This window comes from Hemicordylus capensis, chromosome 1 (assembly GCF_027244095.1).
Source record: "Hemicordylus capensis ecotype Gifberg chromosome 1, rHemCap1.1.pri, whole genome shotgun sequence".
Lineage (NCBI taxonomy): Eukaryota > Metazoa > Chordata > Lepidosauria > Squamata > Cordylidae > Hemicordylus > Hemicordylus capensis.
Genome location: NC_069657.1, coordinates 216,628,093 through 216,650,054, shown reverse-complemented (window position 1 = coordinate 216,650,054; position 21,962 = coordinate 216,628,093). Strand labels below are relative to the sequence as shown.

Genomic DNA, 21,962 nt, shown 5'->3' with positions numbered 1-21,962 from the left:
AAGTCCCTAGAGATCATGATTAGGGATGTGCACGGACCGGTCCGGAGGCCATGTTAGAGGCCTCCGGACCGGTCCAGCGGTCTGGCACCAAGGGGGGGGTCTCCCTTTAAGGGCGGGGGGGTAGAACTTACCCCTCCCGCCGCTCTTCCCCCTCCGGCGCTGTCGTTTAGAACGAAGTTTTTGGGGCGGCAGCGTTCGTTGCTGCTGCCCCTGCCCCCATCGTTGTTAGTAAAGCCTTCGTAAGAGCTCTTAGAGCAGCACGCATGGGGAAACAATGGGGAAATCGTGGGTAGCTCCTAGGACACGAAAGTGGGTTGGGTGGTAGGGCATGATGGGTGCTACCTACGACCCAACCCACAGAAGAAATGGCATGCAGGTACTTTTAAACAAATTTTTAACCTTTTCCCCAAACCTCCATAGTATTCTTGGATATAGGGCTGAGAGAGAGACTCTTGCCTGCAACCTGGGAGAAGTCTGACTCTGTGTACTGTAGACAATATGAGCTAGACTGACCAATTGTCTGTCAAGAAACATTTGATTTGTATGACAGCAAGATCACAAGCCAACTGAAGCCAGTGCCAGAAAACCAACCGGTAAGGGAAAAATAGGCCTCCAAAATGGCGCTCGAAACATTTTGATTTGAAACCAGGTTGATCTGGATAGTGATGCCTTGACAGGCATAAAAAATGTGTTCTGCGCCCGCGCAGGACAACTTCGGGTAGTATTGATTAGCTCCTCGCGACACCTTTTAACTGCCACAGCATGAGCTGTGCAGTACATATACTGGCAGTTAGGCATCTGTTGCTCAGTTTCTTTCTGACCATCTGTGGGTTAGGACCTCGGAAACCTTGTTGCTCCTCTGAAAATATTTGTTGTTAGAACTCAGTGTATCGACTTTAGGACAATTCAACCGCTTTTTATTAAACCACACGAACGAACTTAGTTTACTTTAAAAGATACATTTACTCACGAACTGACACGGGTCATTCACTCATGGAATGGCAAGGGATGAGCGGGAAACTCAATCATTCTAGCTCTGCCCCATTCAGCTCTGTCCCTTACTAAACCTAATAAATTGGTAACGGCAGTCCCTGACAGCCGCTGACGCCTTTACTCATGAGTGCACCTCTGAAAGAAAAAACCACCTTTAAATGGTGTGTCTGCTACAGAGCTAAGCTTCCGTCAACTGACGGCCATCAGCTTTGTCTCCTCTGCCTGGGGGAAGAGCACTCCACGACTGCTTGCCCTATATGTAAAACATTTTCAAAACAGACCCTGAAGAACAGAGCGGCACGACTGAAAGTCTCTTTAATGGAGGACGCGCTTCGCCCATCTACCTCCTTCTCCTTGCCGAGGGCTGCTCTTACGCAGTCTAAACCCTTGGACATGGCTAATAACGTTACGGGGACCTCCCTGAAATCGACTATGCCAGGCTTATTCAAAGAGCCCTCGGCACCGAAGGGTAGAAGCCCGAAGCGCCCTTGCTCTTCGCCGCCAGCAAATGCGGTAAAGAAGAAGCATAAGGCAGCTCCGACTTCACGGCACACCACGCCATCACCATCGGGGCTCCAGAATGAGCCGCGGAGGGGCAGAGCAAAGTCTTTATCTCCTGCCCAGACTCCACGTCAGTCTCCTGCAACCCCGACCTCGATACCGGCTGAAAAGAATCCAACTCGACATCGGGTGGATACCGGCAGGGCTAAGAGCAAGAGCTCCACGAGATCGAAGGAGAAAAGCGCTCCTTCAGCGACGATAGCCTTTCTGGATAGGGAAACCTCCCCGATGTCGGCAGTAGCCGCTTCTTCTGCGTCAGGAATCGCTACAGTCCACACTACAGAATCATCCCCTATAGATCGGGACACTATGATTCCTACACGGGCTCAGCTGGACCCTCTGGATAGTGGAATGCAGATTGAGATTGCACCAGCGGAGGGGGAAATGGATATTGACCCCTGACCTCCTGCAGCTCCTTCAGTCTGATAATACATCTCCTTCGACCTCTACTTTCCAGGGGTTTATATCCCAGGGACTTGATGTTGATGATGATGTGGCAAGTCTTCCTCCTCCTAGGACACCTTCAATCACTCCATCGAAGAGGACACCGATAGGTTTATGCCCATTAGGAGGATGGGGAGATACTTGTATTACATTATCTCCTGAAGAGTTTTCTATGTATAAGGAGTGGCAGTCTGAAAGGTTAAAGAGACCCTTACTCTCGGAGCGCTCTTTGGCAGTCACGACACAGACCACTTCAGGCGTATTGCCTTGCGCTTTGGTTTCTATTCAGACTCACACTCCTTTGGAGAGCGTACCCAGGGGCATTAGCGCTGCAGTTCAGACTTTGGAGCCACGTGTGATCAAGCCACCTGTACATGATTCGGCAGTGCAAGCTGCCATCGCTCTACCCTGCCCTATCAGGTCAGTGTCAATTCAGACCTCATTATCTCCGCTGTCTGTGAATGTTATGTCTGTATGTTTATGCATGTCGAGGCATCACTACCAGATCACCTGTTGCAGGTAAGCAACCTGTTTTTTTGTTCAAAGCTCGAAACCGGACCTTTATTTAAAAGGTGTTTTGTTTCAAGCTTGAGACACTCAAAACAGCCTGTTGCGAATTAAAACTTTTTACACATCCTTAGTAATATCCAGTGTAATATTGCACTGATGGACATATTAATACAACTTTGAATCTCTCAGGGTACTTGTGCCTCAGACTGTGTCTGTGGTTTGTTTATTTTTTTAAATTGTTGGGATCTGGTTAAATACTGGATATACACAAACAAGCATCTGAATATATTTCAAGGTTTTAGGAGACACTTTATGTTTTGGAAAGATGTTCTTTCTCTTTGAAATAATAATAGACCATTTTTTTCATTTTTCAGATGTATTGTGTCTTTTGGATATCTCATAAAATGTCAACATCATACTGAAATATAGCTTCTTTCTTTGTGTGTGTGTGTGTGTGTGTGTGTGTGAAACTGCCTTGTTGATGTTGTGTTGATGTATATCTTTTAAAAATATATAATGCAAAATGATGAACTAAAAAAAAAAGTTGTGCAATGGTAAATGCATTGAACCGGAAATTGCTCATTTTTGAATCCACGTTTTTGTTTTATGGCTGCCTTGTTTAAATCAGAGTCAAGAAATTTTGTGGTTTTGATGCAGGCAAAGGTGGCTCTCCATTTGAAAGGCAACAGCCATGTCTTTTCAACTGTTCTTGTAAATGGCTGGATCTGGATCGTGATTTGTTGTAACCCATAATAATGGGTACTGCGCCTGTGCAGGGACCTCGCAGCTGAGTGCTTTAGCTCTTCTCGGCGTCCAGACTCCACCCCCACGTGCTCATCGTGGGAGTATAAAAGGTGGGGCTGGATGCACTTCGTCAGTTCCTTTTTGACTGCTGTAGCGATCACATCTCTGGTTGCTCCAGCTCCTCGTTGAATTGTTTCCTTGTGAGTTTTTCCTATTAAAGATAGTATATATTATTTCTTCTGACTTGGACTGATTTTCGACTGCTCATTGGATTTTTTGTGTGAAGTGAGACTATCAGACTGATTTTGACTATTCGGAAAACGGACTATCTTGGCATGATCTCAGATTTGTGGACTAAGACGTGGAATGGACATGACTTCAAAAATGGGGGGGGGGTCTTTTAAACATTGTGGAGAATGTAGAGCTAATTTGCCTTCCCAGGATAGGCATGATTCTTGTCTGATATGCCTTTGGGAGCAGCCTAATAATTCGACATGCAAGATATGTCGATACCCTGAATCCGTCGATACCTAAAGCTGAATCCATTTCAACACTGAAGGCGTCAACATTGAAAGCGTCCACATCGGGACACTCAGCATTGGGGTCTGTCCAATTAAAACAGTCTAAAATCCCGACTCCAGTGTTCAGATCTCCACATGGCTCTACTCCAAGACTGGATCGCAAGAGACATGCATCACACCCAGAGGATGGAGCGCCTTTGGCACCGAAGAAGCACAACCATTGAGAGGGGCTCCCAAAGTCAACTCTGTCTCTGACTGGACTCCAGGCGACTCCCCTGAAATTGAAGTCTGCTGCAACTTCAAGGTCTTCAGTGCTAAGTGCATCGGTATTGAGACCTCCGACACCCAGACCCTCAACTCCTGTGGGGAACTGGCCCTTCAGTTTCATCATGGCACCTGTGTGGTTTCTCTCACCACTCTCCTGCACCAATTAGGTCATTATCCAGCAGGTCTATGGGTACCTCCTCTCCTGACCTTCCTTATGATTACCAAGACTATAAGCTTTGGAAAGCTTAAAAAGGAGGAATATTCACTGCTTTTCCTTTGGCCATCAGTACACACGGCCCATTGCAAGTCCGTGCTTTAGTGGCTGGAAATGCCTCAGTACTGAAACAAAAGGCACTTACTGTTACCACTGTATCTCTTACAAATATCTCACCTCTTGTCCAACCTCAGGAGATGCCTACATTAGTGACCTCAACCACTCAGACTCTGACAGAACCACCTAAAACCCCAAAGCCATCATCCACTATAGAAACCCAGATGCTGCCATTACCAGTTCTACCAAAAACTTCAACTACCACTCAAACTCAAAAGACAGCAGAAGCAACTGTAAACATGGATTTTGCCTCCTCGCCTTCATCTCCGTATCTCCTCCGAGGTACGCTGCCACCCCACCAGACCAGTTTTTAAGAGAGTGCCAGAGGGGAAAACATGGCTGGGGAGGTAAGTACACCCTCCCCCACCCCTAAAGTTGTCCCCCCCACCTTCAAACCAGGACCTGCCGGTTCTGTGCACCCGGTCTACAACTTCATGGCATTATTGCAGGCTACTCAACTGGTGGCTCTGCCTCTACACCCTGCCATTTCTAAGGTTGCAAAGTCGGCATGGGAAGTTGTCAATACATTCACTCCCACGTCCAAATGTCTAGAGGGATTATATTGGGTCCAGGAAGGGGATAATACATACCTATTAAAGCATCCCCTTCCAAACTCCCTTGTCATTGACTGTGCCACATCCTCCAAGTCCGCCTGACGGCATGCCACACCTGCAGATAAGGAAGGGAGAAAACTAGACGTAATGGGGAGGAAAGTCTACACCACAGCATGTCTCACAATAAAAACCGCCAATTACTCCACCTGTATGGCGAAATACAGCCACTCCCTCTGGGAAACTCTTCACCAGGAAATTGATAGTCTCTCCCCTGAGGAATTTGCCCAGAAATTTACAGACGTGTTGGCAAAGTCAGCTTCTATTACAAGACACCAAATCAGCACGGCCAAACACCTAGCAGAGAATTAATCCAGAGCCATGACAGCGGCGGTTTCCTTATGTAGGCATGTGTGGCTACGATCTGCCTCCCTTCAAACTGACATGAAGGAAAGGATTGAGAATCTGTCCTTTGATGGGAAGGGTCTATTTAGTGAAGACACAGACTAGACAGTGGAAAAGATGAAAAAATCTAATTATACAGCAAAAAACTTCACTGCCCCATTCACTTCGACGTTCACACAATTGAGGTACAAGCCCTACCAAGAGCAAAGACCACAGTTCCATCGGCATGATCACAGGGATTTCAGGAAATACCAACCCTGCAATAGGTGCCTGTTCCAACAAAAGAACAAGAACAACCAGGGCCAAAAGAAGCATGCTGACTCACAAAAGCAGCATCTTTGAGGGATCAGCCAGTCCACTGCACCAGCAACATCATCTCCTGGCAAGTCGCAACTATACACCACCATCATGTGCCAATTCCATCCATCTGGCATGCCATGCCCCTGCATGACACCACATAACATCAGACTGCTAGATCCTCAAGATCATTTTGGTGGGGTATGCAATAGAGTTAAAGACTGTGCCCACCTTCTCGGAGATTCGCTTCACAAAGGCGACAAAGTCAGAACTCCTAGAGAAAAGAACTATTGCCCTGGTGCAGTGGACATGGAGAAGGGATGGATTCTACTCCAGGTACTTCCAAATCCCAAAGAGGAATGGATGAATCTGCCCAATAATGAATTTGCATCACCTAACAAATTTGTACATACATGGAAGTTCAGAATGATAGCGTTACAGGATGTACTGCCACTCCGATATGAGGAGTGGTGGCTGGCAACGCTGGATCTCAATGACGCATACTTCCATATAAGCATCAGAGAAGACCGCCGGGAGTACCTACGCTTCACAGTCAGTATACCAATATACAGTTTTGCCATTTTGACTGTCAACAGTGCCAAAAGTTTTTACAAAATGCATGGCTATCGTAGTGGCTCACCTAAAGACTATGGGGGGGGGGGACAGTCTTCTCGTACCTGGATGACTGGCTCCTGACTTCCAAAACAAAAGAAGAGTTACATTCTCAGATTTTATCTGTACTATCTCTTCTACAGGATCTGGGCATCAGGATAAATTGGAAGAAATCACACCTGTAATCTCAAAGGTTTATAGTATACATAGCCACAATTTTGGACACAGTAACGAAACGAGCTTACCTGCCAAAGGACTGCTACGAAACTATCAAGGAGTTGGTACTGGAATTCCGAACTCAGCCAAAGTAGCGGGCAGCTTCGCATTCAAAGACTGTTGGGGCTCATGGCTTCCTGCAAGTTGACAATTCCAACCACGAGATTGAAGATGCGGAAACTACAGTTGTGGTTTCTATCAGTCTTCGACCCCAGTGTAGGCAGCCAGAACCGTCTGCTTATGGTGCTGTTTCAGATCCTACAATTGCTGACCTGCTGGATGAATCAACACCCCTGCTAACTGGGCAGAGGGGCACCTTTTACCGTGGTGATTCTCTTTATTTAGCAGGGGGAGAGTAACTGGCCCTATCCACCCCCAGCACAGTACTTCCAGTGACTGTTGCTGGTGTCTATCTTATGTTTCTTTTTAGAATGTGAGCCCTTTGGGGACAGGGTTCCATCTTATTTGTTTGTTATTTCTCTGTGTAAACCGCCCTGAGCCATGTTTGGAAGGGCGTTATAGAAATCGAATTATTATTATGTTACAAGGGGTACCCTTCCTATTACCTGTGCCAGAAATCTGGGTCAAAACAGATGCCGCCCTGATCAGATAGGGAGTGCACTGCAACACCCACACGGTGCAAGGTAATTGGACCCCACAGCAAAGGCAATTACATATCAATTTCCTAGAGCTCCTAGTTGTATTCTTGGGAATGAAGGCCTTCCTACCCCTGTTGAAAGGCCAAGTAGTCCAACTACAACACTACAGCCATTGCCTACATAAATCAACAGGGAGGTACAGTCTTGAGATCGCTATGTGCCCCCAGCCTTCAACTATGGCACTGGTGTATCCGTCAACAGATACATCCCATTGCCATCCACATAAAAGGGACAGACAGTCAGTGTGCTTGTGGACAACTAACCAGTCTTTCCCTCAACAAGATCAACATGAATGGGAAATCCACAACTAGGTCCTGCGACCACTGTTTGCATCTTGGGGCCACCCCACAGTTGACCTCTTTGCAACAGCACAAAATGCAAAATGCAAAAGGTTTTGCTCCAGAGCGGGTCACGACCCTCTCTGGGAGACACTTTTCAACTAGATTTTGAACCAAGGAGGTTCTGTACATGTTTCCTCCACTACTGTTAATTGGTAGAGTGGTAGCCAGACTATTGATGAAACCTTTGTGGGGCATAAATCCTGATAAAACCTCTGTGGCCACGCCAAATTTGGTTTCTGTGGGTACTCAAACTGGCTCACCACAGATACTGCCGGCTTCCTCAAATACCAAATTGCAGTCTAGTGCTGCACCCAGACGTAGTTACTCTGTGCCTGACAGCCTGGAAAATCAGCTGCTGAACAAGATCTTACTAAACAAACACAAATCTTCTACAAGGTCCAACTGTTCAAGCAAGTGGAGGCTACTATCCAACAGGTCCTGCTCTACTTAAGTTCACTGAAATCTACTGGCCTGGCAAATGTCTCAATCAAAGTACACCTGGTTGCCTTTTCCCATCCTGGCCTGAGTGTCTTGAGGATAAATCTCTTCACTCATCCAAGCTTCAAGAACTATTTAAAGGGCCTGAATAACCTATATCCTCCTATAAGATGACCTATCTCCCAGTGGAGCACATCTCTTGTCTTGTCAGCCTTGACTCTAGAGCCTTTTGAACCAATGGGCTCAGCATCACTAAAAATGGTGACTCTAAAAACTGCCTTTCTGGTGGCTGTCACCACAGCACACAGAGTATGTGAACTAACAGCACTCAGGATAGATATTACTTTCAATAAATGTTACCTGGATAAGGTGGTCATTCGTAAATTGTCTCGGATTTTCATTTAAACTAGGACATTGTTCTACCCACCTTTTTTGAGGGTTCTTTCTATGCCTCTAGAAAAGGCTATGCACACACTAGATGTTAGGTCTCTTTTATACTATTTGGACCATATGAAGTTCTTCAGGCTTTCAAAATGTTTGTTTGCTTCCTACAAGGGGAAATTGAAGGGTCACTGTGTTTCTAGGCAACGCCTCTCTCATTGGCTAGTAGAATTGATATTGTTAGCCTATAAACTTCAGAAGGCCGAACCCCTGTAATACAACCAGGCTCATTCCACTAGGGCCTATGCTACTTCAGTGGCCCACCTGTCAGGAATTTCCTTTAATGACATTTGCAAGGCAGCCACCTGGTCTACGGAGCTGCCTTTTGTGAAGTATTATGCTGTTGACCTTCACTCTGCAGCGGAGGCTAACTTCGGGAAAAGTGTATTTAAAAAAGGTGTCGCAATAGCTACTGCACCCTCCACCTCAAGCAGCTGGCTAAGCACCCATTCTTATGGGTTACAATGGATCACAATCCAGAAAAACAGGTTGCTTTTCTGTAACTATTGATCTGGTAGTGATCCGTTGTAATCCATAAGATCCTACTGACCATCCCTGCTGCAGTAGCCCCCAGACCTATTTTCTGACTTTGAAACTCACCTGTTCTCTTCTGCTCATCATGAAAAGGATGATCGTCTCACAGCGGTCGTCCAGGAACTGACGAAGTGTGTCTAGCCCCGCCTTTTATACTTCCACGATGAGCACATGGGGGCGGAGTCTGGGCGCCGAGAGGAGCTAGAACACTTGGCCGCGAGGTCCCTGTGCAGGCACAGTACCCATTCTTATGGATTACAATGGATCACTACCAGATCAATAGTTACATGTTAGCAACCTGTGTTTTAATATTTGTGTGGGGTTTGTTTGTTTGTTGATACGCAGGGCTTCTCATTTCTCCACCGGTACCTGAGCCTTCGTGGTTCTTGTCAAGAATCTTTCTACAACTTGGGCCGTGGACTTCACCAACTGGGACTAGTACATCTGGCAATTCACTACTACCAAAAAGCTTTGGAGCTTCCCCCTTTGGTCTTAGAGGTCTGTATGGAAACGGAGAGCGATACTTGTTCTAATTAAAACACAGACCTGTGTTGCATATACATTAGAGTCGAACTTGCAAGGCACCAAAACTCCCATTAATGAGTTTGTAGAGAGACACGTGTGGTGTGTGTGTGCACATGTTACTTTCTCCTCCTCCATGCCACGCAACTGGTCAACAATACCCCAAATATGCATATTGCCCAGACTTCCTAGAATAATAGTTCAAAGTGGCATCACCCTATAAACCTTTAATAGTATTGAAAAACATTTTAAAATTATAACATGCTTTCTTTGTTGCTTTGGGAGGTCTTTGCTGAAAAGCAGGATAAAAAAATTAAATAAAAAACCATTGTTGGAAGTCTGCGTTCAGTATACATGCTTGGTGCCAACTACACACCCTCCACCACCATTCCACACCAATCTACCAACGAGGTTAGAATGTTCTGAATAAAATTAGTCCAAAATTTGTCACTCAAAAACTGTGCCCCATTTGCATGACCTTACTAGATTACATTGTAAGGATGTATTTTATGGCAAAGATCTTCCTGACGCTACTCTCAACTACTATTACCTTTTGGCATGATCTCTAATATAAGTTAAGTTGTTCAACATAATTAAGATGGCAACCTTGTATAGTAAATGTCACGTAACAGCAGCATTTATACCATTGTTAGTCTTCCATACACATTTATGTAGAAGGATCATATATTACTTTCCACTACTTCCTTCACTTACAATCTGCTCCTGTGAGCATTAACTAGGCAAGTGGCATCTGAAGACCATGACCATTGCTGCTGCCGAGCTTCGAGTTTGCATGTTACACTGTTTACATGGACAAAGAAAGTGGACAAAAGTCTCATCTGACCTGGCCCAACATAAATGGTGCTGCAGAGAGACAAAGATGGACAGTTGTTGCCTGTGAAAAAATCAGTTGCCCTGCCACCAGCTTGTATATGCAAAACAGAGCTTGTTTCTTCAGAACCTACTTTGTCCTACTTTGTCCGTTCCCTAATATCTTATAGTTCTACTACATGGTCTTAAGGAGAACATAAGGCTGTTTGCACCTAACATATTTAATAGCCATGCAAGGGCTTGTCTGAATGCCACATGTTCAGGGAGAGAAGAGTAGGACAGAGTACTTCATTGTAGTTTTCTGATCTTAACAAGGGTTATCTTGTAATCATCAGTTTAGGAGTCTGTTTTGGATTTTAAAAAAAGGTGCCTGAAACCTTACAGAGAAAGCATTAAGCTCCCTTGTGGTAAGGATACCAAAGTATGTGCATGTGCACTGGGGTAGTCTTCATAACCACATGGCATGCTGTGGTTGCAGCAGCAGTGTGTGTGTGTAAAAAGCTGCAATGTATGAAATGACTCAAATTATATTTTACAAGCATAGCATCAGGTATATAACTAATGCCTAGATTGTTTATGCACTATGCATAGCAGTAGCTGAACCTAATTACAGTACTTTTTGTTGACATTGTTCAGGCAAGTTAATTGTCATTGTTTTTTTCTTCTCCTAATCAGGGAATAGAAGCTGACCAGACAGATTTGCGAAGAGATGTTGCCTTCAATTTGTCACTCATCTATCAGAGCAGTGGAAATATTAGAATGGCTCGAAAACTGTTATATACATATGGAACTGTGTGAAGGGAAAACCAGCACCAGAAATGAATAAGCCACCAGAATGTTGCCTAATAAGTAACTTTCTTTCAGTGGGAGAGCAGCCTGAGAAGATGATGCACTGTGAATTCAGTGGCACATAGGTTTTGACAGAGATTGATGTAGGAATTTATCTTGTGAGTCAAAGCTGAGGCGTTGGGACATACAGCTGCCTTTGTTGCATATGTCATTGGGTATTTCTCCTAGTTTGTTGAACAGCACAGTAAAATGGGTATCCTTTACTAAGAACATTCCGGAACATATGACAAGAGGAAATCAAATATACATTCACCCTACCCTGAATTAGAGGGGTGGCTTGTAGCCTCACTATTTTTAACTTATTGAATGAAATAAGACATCTTAGGAGCCAGGCCCCTTCAAAGCACTTAGGGTATATGGTAGGTGAGGAATTTGCTCACAGTATTGTATAAATGGTAATGGGTGAACTTCATGCTGTAAAAGAATCTAGCATTTAAGGACAAATTCAGTTGGGAGAGAGCATGGGTAATGGAAATGTGCTATTACCTAGTATCAGAAGGCTTCTGCGTGTAGATTTTGTATCCTTCATTGGTATTGAAGCAAATGCCTGCCTTCTGGAATGCTGTGTGTGCAAAAACACTTCCTGGAGTAGATTCTTTGTAAGCCTAATACATTATTTTTATATTGTTTCCAAGTGGAGGGTGGAGTGTTATGCATTAACTGTGGTAATTACCAGCATTAAACATCTCTCCTCCCCACCGCCCCCTCTTCTGGAAACCTGGACCTAAGACTAAAAAATCCCTGTAAAAATTCTCATTTGTTTAATTTATTTATTTAATATGTTTTATACTGCCCCAAAACCTATGTACCTTTAAATAAATAAGTGTGTGTGTATAAATATACACACACATCAGGAACAGCTGCAAGCTGCTCCTGTGCACATTCTCTGAAGTGAGTCAGGATGCTGCCCACTGACTTTAACTGAACTTAGTATCGTAGTAGTAATGGTTTCCTTTTAAACCTGTCTTGTCACAAGTTCTTTCCTGCTGCCGTAGCCTTCATACATACTTATCATGTCTCAAGAAAAGAGTTAATTGACTACCTGAGGCCTGTTTCAGGAAAAGTTGCTTTTAAAAACCTTTGGGAGGTGGTTTGGTTAATTTTTAAGGTAATACCATTTTAATTTGAAAGAATGCCAAATAATATAGCTGGAGCCATAAGTTCATGCATTGTATCTTAAGCAGAGAAAGTGTTTTGCTTACATTATTTGAACAACAAAAAATACAAACAGTCCAGAAAAGCAAAAGTATATTTTAATTTATTAATTTTATTATTTTGGGGTGGTCCGAAATGGAGAAATGAGGTCAGAAAACTAGAGTAAAAGTACAACACAGCTTCGCCCATGATTTATGATGAAACCAAGTAGCTGGGTGGAAGATCTTTTATTTTGGGCACCTTCTATTGCAGACCCAAGCAAGTGTTTTCCAGCTCTGTAAATTTATCAACTGCCACACTAGTTTAAATGAATGATTATAGAATGAATTGAATTGTTCTCTGGCTTTGATCCCCCCTCCCCCCACACCTTGTAGTTTCATTTTCTTACTGATAATGACCCATTAAGAGGAAGGCCCTCCTAAAAAATCATGAGCTGTGAAATGGGGGGAGGGACAGCAGAGGCAACAGAGGAGCTCAGCTTGACTGATCTAGCACAAAACCGGACTCCTAGCCTTTCAGTAGTTGTGTAGAGGGAAGCATTTTCAGCAGGTATTGCATCTTCTCCTAACATAACATTGCAGTGGTGGGAAGAATTACACTTGCTCAGACACTGGACTTCACCACAGGAGTCCTAGCCCATTCTGACTATAGCAACCTTTCGGGCTTAGAAAGAGGGACATTGTGCAAACCAAGATGGGGGCTTTTCCTTTCCATGAATGGACAGACTGTCATCCACTGGGCATTGCAGAGGAAGTCTTCCTGTAGTGGTCTCCTGCATCCAGAAGTTGCGACTGCAGCTGGGGGCAGACAGTAAGAACACACCAGCCGCCAGCTTTATACTCTTTGTAGATCTGTAGTCCAAGAGCCCTAAAGGAAGCATTTAGAACTAGGGCACACACATTATTTAATAAAACACTTTTCCTGCTTGGAAGATACCTCTGAAGTCTTTTAAGAGTTGAGTACTTAATGAATGATTAGAGGTTTTCCCTTTTGCCAGTTTGTATATATTTTTAAAAAGGACTTCTCTTCCTCATTGTAGAGCATGCCTAGTTCACACAAAGCCTCCTTTGCTACCTGCTTACACTTTGAAAAGGCCCAGCCTTAAGCTCCCTCGAGGTAGCCGTAGGTGCTGGAGACCCTGGCCTGAACAGCACTGTTCACAGGTGCAGGCTCATCTCTTGCAGCCCGGAACCTCCTGAAGAAAAAGCCCATCACTTCTTTAACTCATTTAGGTATTTCTTGGAGACGAACTTCAGGTGGTGTTTGGTCTCCCAGCGCTTCAGACATGCTTGGCTGGGGAGCTTCACTGGCTTTTCCTGTTGATAAGAGGATATTTAATCAATCAGAGTTGGGACCTCGGAGAAGATGCATCAGAAAATATGCTTTTGATCTTGACAGCAGCCCTTACCAGTTGGACTACTGTACTCATCCCTATATTGCAGATGGGGAACAGAGGCTGAGAGGCCTCAGCTCACCTCCAAGAATTTGTGGCAGAAATGAGGTTGGAACAGGGGCGGGTTTTTTTGTTGTTTTTTGGCATACAGCTCCATCTCTTAGGCAAACAAAGCCATGTGGAGGATCAAGGTAAAAGGCTTGAAGAATGAACAAGCAAACAAACAGATTCCTCTAGTCAAAGTGCCAAGTGTTTAACTCATGGTGTTCTGTGCCTTTGCAAAATGCATGGAAGGCGGACATTCAAATTGACACTGCTTTCCCATCACAATTTCCATGCTGGCACAAGTTAAAGCAAACACACCCATACACCCTGCCATGCAGCTCTAATAGCTCAGCAAGGAAGTGGCAAGCCTAACTCTTGTGAATGCTTAAATTTGCCTTACCACCACCAGCACTACCCTTCTTTAGCACAGGCATAAGATAAGGTCATCATAGCCATGACAACTAGTATGACTACTAGTAGTAGTATCAATTTCCCATGAAACTGATTGCCAGGAGGTCTAGGACCAACAAACGGAAGTACTTTTTCACACAACGCATAATCCACTTGTGGAATTCTTTGCTAAAAGATGTGGTGACAGCCAACAACCTGGATGGCTTTAAGAGGGGTTTGGATAACTCCATGGAGGAGACGTATATCATCAACTACTAGCTGGAGGGCTACAGGCCACCTCCAGCCTCAAAGCCAGGATGCCTCTGTCCTGCTGTCACTCCCCCACAACTGGTACTCAGAGGGCATGCCTTCAGCTCCTGCCTGTGGTGGTGCACTGCGGGAAACAAGATGCTGGACTAGATGGGCCTTCTTGGGCCTGATCCAGCAGGGCTGTTCTTATGTTCTTAAGACATTCTAACTGGTAGCCATAGTGCCCCTACTATACTCCTCCTACTCGCCCTGACAATACAAAGGGCCAACCCATGAGGAGTTTTGTTCCATGGCAACTATTTTATTAGTGGAAAGTATTCCCTTACTGACCTCCTTATCGTCTTGTTCACAAGGAATCTCCAGTGGCCGTCTTTTTGCCAGCTCATGCTGTAGATTTTCAAACTTAGACTTGAACCAACGGTGAGCTTCTTCCAGGTTAGCGGATATCTAAGAGGTGGGACAGAGAGTGATAAGAACAGGGTCCAAATGAAAGTGCAATTATTGGTTGCAAATGCAGGCATGTAAGCCCAGTTAACTTCATTTTCAAGCTCCAGGTGCATGAACCGGGTCTGGGGCAACTTGGTGACGGAGGGGGTTACCTTTAAGCAGTGGGGAGGGTGCTCTTACCCCCACCCCCAGCTACCCGCCACGTTTCCCCTGCCAATGCTGTGATGAAAATTGCTGGCATGTGGCACCCCGGTCAGCATCCTCCTGGAAGTGGCGGGTGCCACCCACTGCCACCAATTTGCCCGAACACTGGACTTTCCAAACCGGTTTAGCGGTCTGTAAAAGGACCACCAAACTGGTCTGTGCACATCCCTATAAAATAGCAACTGATGAAGACCCTACTGGCTGCTAGCTCTAAAGGTAAAGTTGTGTTGTCGAGTCAATGTTGACTCCTGGCACCCACAGAGCCCTGTGGTTGTCTTTGGTAGAATACAGGAGGAGTTTATCATTGCCTCCACCCATGCAGGATGAGATGAGCATCTTCTTATATTGCTGCTGCCCGATACAGGTATTTCCCATAGCCTGGAAAATATACCAGCAGGGATTCAAACCAGCAACCTCTTGCTCCTGAGGCAAGGTTCTCCCCTGCTGTGCCATTAGGTGGCGCCTTCCAGCTCTAGCCAATGGTAACCCTTTCACTGTGCTCCCAAGGGAAGGAGGCAGGGAGAGTAAAGAATCAGATTGTTGGTTGGCTCTAAGTTGATGTGTTTCTATGGAATTAATCCTAGTTATCTGCTGTTTTTAATCTGGTCTGTGTTTCTTTCTTGTGCCTTTGCTTTACTATGACCACTGTTTAATATACTTATATACTGCATTTTAACCAAAGTTTCTCAAAGCAGCTTGCATAGAAAATGCCCCCAAACTGAGATCTCCACAAAACAGTGGCTTTTAAAAATTTTACTCTGTGTTTATGACAGAAGCTCATACATGTATCATTTACATTTTGTCTGTTTTTATAAATTTGCAATGAAATAACATACCCAACTTATTTCACTTTTTGTGAAGGGTTACAGACTACAAAACTGAGAATGAAGCATTCCCTCCTCCTCCACTAAAAAGATATGATTTTGTGGTTTATTCTTATATATTTGCATCAAAATAAAATTTTGCAAAACAGATAACGGAGAACTGTTTTATAAGCTGCCTTTCTTCCCATCCTTGAAGTGCTTGCCTATATTTATATCTTTAAAAACTGGGGTAACTTTATACATTATATGGTTTGAAATCAGATTGGTGGTAGATATGTATATCTCTAGACTACAGTTTGGTGGCTTTTCCTTCTTGGATAGATCTTTTGTCAAGGTAATGTTTATGTTCTTTTATGTTTTTGTGTGAGGTGAGGGATGTGTATTTGCCCATGTCTGAGAGAGAATCGGAATAAGATTACAACTGGTATTCAAAGGTATACTGCCTCTGAACATGGAGGATCTACATAACCCCCAAGCCATTACAGCTAGTAATAGACCCTATATGCATCTGTCTAATCCTCTTTTAAAGTTGGTAACTTTTGGGGGTAGACTAGACTTCTCAGTAAGTGAATTTTAACTGGAAAAAAGCTCTAAACTTTAGAAACTATGCATTAGTAACTTCCAGCTGCTAGTAATAACAAAAAGCCATTAGCTGCAGAAGCCCAACAACACAGTAGTGTTGGAGCCAGGAATACTCTTCCTGGATTTCACTATTTTAGGTTGAGATAGGGTTCCATGTTTGAATATTTCTTCCCCCAAACCCCAAGATAAACAAAAGCAAAAGCTTTCACCCTGCATGCAGAAATATAGTATGTCAAGAAGAATGCTGAGCTGAACTGGTCTCTCCCCAACATGCTACTTCTCCATGTGTAGGAAGATTTTTAGATGGGTAAGCAGTGGTACAGTCCAGGAAGAGGTTTGCCACCTGAAGTGTAGGTGGAATAAAGCAGGGTGGGGCATGCCAGATTGCCTTTTGCCTCTGGTAGCCAAATGTCTTGGGCCTACCCCTGACCACAAGGTGGCTTTAGAAACATAGGAAGCTGCCATATGCTGAGTCAGACCATAGGTTCATCTAGCTCTGTATTCTCTACCCAGACCGGCAGCAGCATCTCCAAGGTTGCAGGCAGGAATCTCTCTCAGCCCTATCTTGGCGATACTGCCAGAGAGGGAACATGGAACCTAGATGCTCTTCCCAGAGTGGCGGCTCCTTCCCCTGAGGGGAATATCTTACAGTGCTCACACTTCTAGTCTTTCATTCATATGCAACCAGGGCGGACCCTGCTTAGCTAAGGGGACAAGTCATGCTTGCTACCACAAGACCAGCTCTCTTCCTCTGCCATCCCATAAATCCAGTCTTAGTCAAGTAAATTTACTTTCAAAGCATTCAGCAAGTGAGAGCAGTGGATTAGACTGATGTCAGTCTACTTTTCATCATAGCAGAAGGAGCTCCCACAGTATCCCAAAGCCATATAATAACAAATTTAGCACTAGGTTGTGTTTCTTCTCTGCTCCTGTCCCTACCTGTTCTGACTCCACACTGGCTTCTTTCAGTTTCTGTTCAGTATCCTCTTTGCATTTCTTCAAGTGTCTGACTGTATCTTCCAGAGTCTAAATGTACAGAAAAATAGACATCAGAATAAAATGGCTTCTTGTTCTTCTTCAAACAATGTCTACGTCAATTAAGAAACTAGACTAGAAATGATAGTTGCTTCAGCCCCAACCTAGTAAACAGAAGTCATTTATATGGATCCCCTTTTTACAGCTTCTTCCAGCACACCAAGCAGGAAGAGGAGGGGAGCATGTTGGGGACCCGAGCAGCCCCCGCCCCCTCAGACAAAAGCCAAGATACACGGGCCTCCTAACCCATCAGAATTATGGGGCTGTGACTCTATTACCTGACAGTGTTCTACCAGCTGCTTCCTCTGTTTGCGTTCTGCTTCCAGCTGACTCTCCAGGTTCTGGTTCTCTTTTGCTACTTCTTGTTGATTTTTGGCCAGTTCTTGCATCTCGCTTTGTAGGCTTGTTAACTCACTGACAAATTCCTTGATGCTAAGGGACTGGACATGAGAAGACTCAGATCCTGTGACCACATACGCCACTTCTAAAGGTATTTCTAATCTAGTCTTAACTCATAATCTGCTATGGAAAGTGCTCCTACCTGCTCATAGTTTTTCTTCTGGTACTGTTGCTTCATCTCCTCCATTTGCCTCAACTCTGATTCAATCTCCTGAAAATAATTTGCGAACATGATGTTCTTCCACATTGTAAAACACACACACACACACACACACACACACACACACACACACACACACACACACACTTAACTCCAGAGCCTGCTCTCAGCTGACAGTCTAAGTTTCTTCAAGTCCCAGTCCTCCTCCTGGGGCAGACAGAAAGCAGGCAGGCAGGCACACACCGGAATTTCATAGGATCGTACCACATAGGTTGCTCCAGTCAAGGAGGAGGAGCCGGTAACAATGGCTCTCAAGGCAAAAGGCCTGCAAGATTACTTATTACTGCTGCACAACCTTCCTGCTTCCTTTCCCTACCATATGCCACTCAGATATAAAAAGGCGCCACAAGGGTTCATACAATTCTGGACCTGACAGAAGTCCCACAGAGAGAGCCCTTCTGTAGTTTCTGGTAAGAAGAGTAATGATAATCCAAGTTTGTTCTATGCCTTATTTGATCTAACACAGAGAGTTTTTTTAAAACAGACAGCGACTGATATTTTATTCCTGCTATTGATGAGAAAATTGGCATCGTTTTGTTGTTTGGTATAACTGAAATGCTAGCACGACTGAAACTGATCCAGTCTTGGAAGGCACTGGCTTTCCACCTTCTGTGCATGCAAGTGTGAAAGGGACGGAGTGGCGGCTGCTGCTGCTGCTGCTGCATGGTGACGACCCCAGAACATGACAATGTGGTCTAGCACTGTGTAGCCTTAATCTCCCCCTCCACTAAAGCCAGCTCTTTCACACTTGCCATGAAAATGCAGCTAAGCCTGCCCTCCTCTGGACCACCATGCATAGCCACCTCTGAAACCTCAATAAAACCAATAACTGATATCAATTTGTGTTTGGCGGTGGTGGGGAGTCTACGAAAGTGGAGAGAGAGAGAGAGAGAGTGTCTTTATTTACAAGAATGTCCTTTTCTTCCCGCCGCACCACATCACCACCCTTGCACACCTACTCACCTTTATCCTCTCTGCATTGTCAGCCTTGGAGTTAAAGTACCGTGCGATTACTGCTTTCTGTCTCTTCAGCTTCGCCTTTTGGCTAGCCAGTGCCTCGTCCAGCTCTGTTACTTTTGCCCGCAGTTCTCTGTTGGAGCGTGACATTTCGCTCGATTTAGAGCAGGCCTCTTCAAGGGCTTTCTTTAACTATAGAGTACAAAGAAGAGAGCCTGTCATCTCAAGAAAGAGAAGAGTTAAAGGCCACCAGTGAAAACGGTTTCTGACCCAGTCACCCCAGGAGCCTTTGCATGAACATAAGACGCTACCTTATACCAAATCTGGCCACAGTATTATTTATACTGACTGGCAGTGGCTCTGCAGGGTTTCAGCCAGGATTGCAACTAAGACTTTTTGAATGCCAGGCAGGTGCTCTATCACTGAACTACAGCCTTTCCCCAAAACAGAAAACTCTTCTTTCTCTGTGCTTCCAGATCTGTTTCTTGGTTTCGAAGAAAATGTTGCTAGATAGAATCTCAAGAATATTCAAAGGTACATTTAAAGGAATATTCAAATGTACACACGTCTGCAAAGCAGAAAAGAAGGTAACAGAATAGTGAAATCTTAATCATCCAAACCCTAAATGAAAACTCGAAGGGAAGCTATGGAGAACCTCTTTAAGGCAAGGACCATTCCAAGGTAACTGTACACCTGTGCTCTCTCTGTGCTCCAGCACAAGCCGAGCAGTTCTCCATCACAAACCAACTTGGAAAGTAAAGAAAACTTCTGGCTGCTGAGGAGGACTGCTTTGAACATCAGCCTCTTTGTTCTTTCCCCTAGAGGGCTTCCATCCAAATATTCTGCTCAGAGTGAATTGGCTAAAATAGAAAGGAAGAGGAAGAAGAAACAACCACCATTCTAGGAGAGGAGGAGGAGTTGTTTTTTTTTAAGAAAAAGCTCCTATCTGAGGAAGAATGTATACAGGAAAAAGAGCACAGAGGTACAGCATACTGAAGCAGCAATAGAGAGATGAGCTGGAAGGGTAACATATATGGGCAGGGGCTGGGATAAAGTGCTCTAGCTGTACTTGTACAGAGGGAAGTGTCCTCCCTGTTTTTCAATCAAGCCTGGGCCTGCTTTTCTTTTGAGTGCACATGGGCATGATGTGGGGGGAAACTGTGCACAGTCTCAAGTGTTACCTACGTCTCAAGTGTCATCCAACAGGCTATTAAAACAGTATAAAAATAAAATTTGCAGTATAAAATAAAATGGGGTGTGTGTGGGTATGGAATACGCTACCACTCCCTTCCTTCCTTACTACAACCGCAAATCCTACCGGAATTTAATACTGCAAATTCCTGTGGGAATAGCAGTAACTGAGTCTTCAGCTCCCCAATGAATTCTGTGTGTGCGCTCTCTCTCTCTCTCTCTCGTATTAGTTAAAACACAAGTCTCGGGGCGGTTTACAACAAAATGCATTTGGAACTTCAGTACCACTATGTATTCTGAAGGCTGCATCTTAATGCTACCTCTATGAGCTGGAAATGTTAAGTGCCAAACGCTGTGAGCTGTTTATTATCGCCAGTCAGAATGACAGCTGGAAAACAGGGCTCACTTCTGGAAAACAGAGTGAGAAAAGCTCACAGACTGGCCTTCCTTCTCACCTCAGATGATTCCTTGTGGGCTGCTTTCTTTGCTGCTTCTCGTTCAGTCTGAAACTGTTTCTTCAGAGTCTCTATGCGTTCTCCATACAACTTTGCCTCCAGCTTGCTCTCTTCAATGAGCTGGTCCCTTTAGGAAGGCACAGAAAAGTCAGGTACAGGAGATCAATCACTTTTGCACCCTGGGCAGGAAGGCAAAGTATGCAATAGTGGTCCTTCCAAAATGCATGTTGTATTTTGTCACAGTGACTCCAAATTCCACTGGCAAATTCCAAAACTATAGATGGGCTCCACAGCACACCTTAATCCCTGCCTTGCTAGGATTCAAAACATGGTTTCTTCTGCCTAGTAGGCAGATTCTGCTGCTCACAACCGATAGACAAAAGCTTCTGCCGAGCTGATGGTGAGCTCACCTGCATTCCAATAGTTGCTGGTACTCTGCTTCTTTGCTTTCCAGCTCATCTTGAACAAGAATTAACTTGCTTTGCAGGACACTATTAGTCTGCCGGGTTTGTTCTAAATTTTGAAGAAGTTTCTTGTTGTCTGCTTTAGAGCATTCCAGAGCTTTACGGAGTGGGTCTATCTTTTATAGGAAGGAAAGCACATGGTAGCAATGATTTTAGGAAAGGATATCCTATTTTATTTAGACAATTGTATATTCAGATGATCAAATAACAAATACCTTACTCTGTTACCATTATGAACCTCGCATTGGAAATAGTATCATGAGTAAAGAACAGCATATACTCAGGTCAGGTATCCACGAAGCTCAAACCAGTTACAATTGTAATTGTCTAGAATCCAAAATTCCTAGAACAGCCATCCATACTGAACATACTGCCCTTTTTATTCTATTACATGCACTTCTCTTTATAAACTACAGGAGAACCTCCGTATTAATGGATTCCATATCCACGGTTTTACAAATCTGTGGTCAGGGAATTGGCCCCCGACCTTGGTATACGTTGGGGAAAACAGAGAACTACGAGGTTAATTTTCACGTATCCAAGGGTCAAGAGTAGCCAGAAATTACCTCAGAGGTCATTTCCGGCCACCAATTTGTAATCAAGAACCTCAAAATGGCTCCTTTCGAAGAAAAGGCATGCAAAAATCCACGATTTTCTGCCGATTTCTTTTGCTATTGGGGGGCATTGCTGTGCTGCTGTGGACAGTAGGTGACTTCCCCCGCAATTTTAGGGCCATTTCCCCCCTTTTAAAGGCATTTCCCCAACCTCCAGGAACCTAACCCCCATGATCCCATTGCCCCAATGCCTCTGTCTTCGCAGTTTCCGTATCCACAGTAGCAGTGGAGAACAGAACCCCCTTGAATA

General features: G+C 44.5%; 2 protein-coding genes across 10 annotated transcripts in view; one reads left to right on the top strand and one right to left on the bottom strand.

The window, feature by feature from the left end:
- GTF3C3 (general transcription factor IIIC subunit 3) overlaps positions 1 to 15,955 on the top strand; it is a 45,160-nt gene extending 29,205 nt beyond the window's left edge. For all 4 annotated transcript variants that reach the window (XM_053277162.1, XM_053277153.1, XM_053277143.1 and 1 more), the window contains 2 exons: positions 9,211 to 9,363; positions 10,894 to 15,955. In XM_053277162.1, coding sequence (XP_053133137.1) covers positions 9,211 to 9,363; positions 10,894 to 11,016 — 276 coding nt within the window. In that variant the 3' untranslated portion in view covers positions 11,017 to 15,955. The remainder of the gene's footprint in view (positions 1 to 9,210; positions 9,364 to 10,893) is intronic.
- Positions 12,299 to 21,962, bottom strand: part of CCDC150 (coiled-coil domain containing 150) — a 63,511-nt gene continuing 53,847 nt past the window's right edge. For 5 of the 6 annotated variants that reach the window (XM_053277081.1, XM_053277101.1, XM_053277111.1 and 2 more), the window contains 8 exons: positions 21,045 to 21,214; positions 20,635 to 20,761; positions 18,995 to 19,180; positions 17,954 to 18,022; positions 17,691 to 17,852; positions 17,317 to 17,403; positions 14,651 to 14,767; positions 12,299 to 13,538 (listed from right to left, as the gene is read on the bottom strand). In XM_053277081.1, the coding sequence (XP_053133056.1) occupies positions 13,434 to 13,538; positions 14,651 to 14,767; positions 17,317 to 17,403; positions 17,691 to 17,852; positions 17,954 to 18,022; positions 18,995 to 19,180; positions 20,635 to 20,761; positions 21,045 to 21,214 (1,023 nt within the window). In that variant the 3' untranslated portion in view covers positions 12,299 to 13,433. Of the gene's footprint in view, positions 13,539 to 14,650; positions 14,768 to 17,316; positions 17,404 to 17,690; positions 17,853 to 17,953; positions 18,023 to 18,043; positions 18,896 to 18,994; positions 19,181 to 20,634; positions 20,762 to 21,044; positions 21,215 to 21,962 lie in introns of those variants that run through there. The other variant, XM_053277129.1, reaches the window with a different exon arrangement.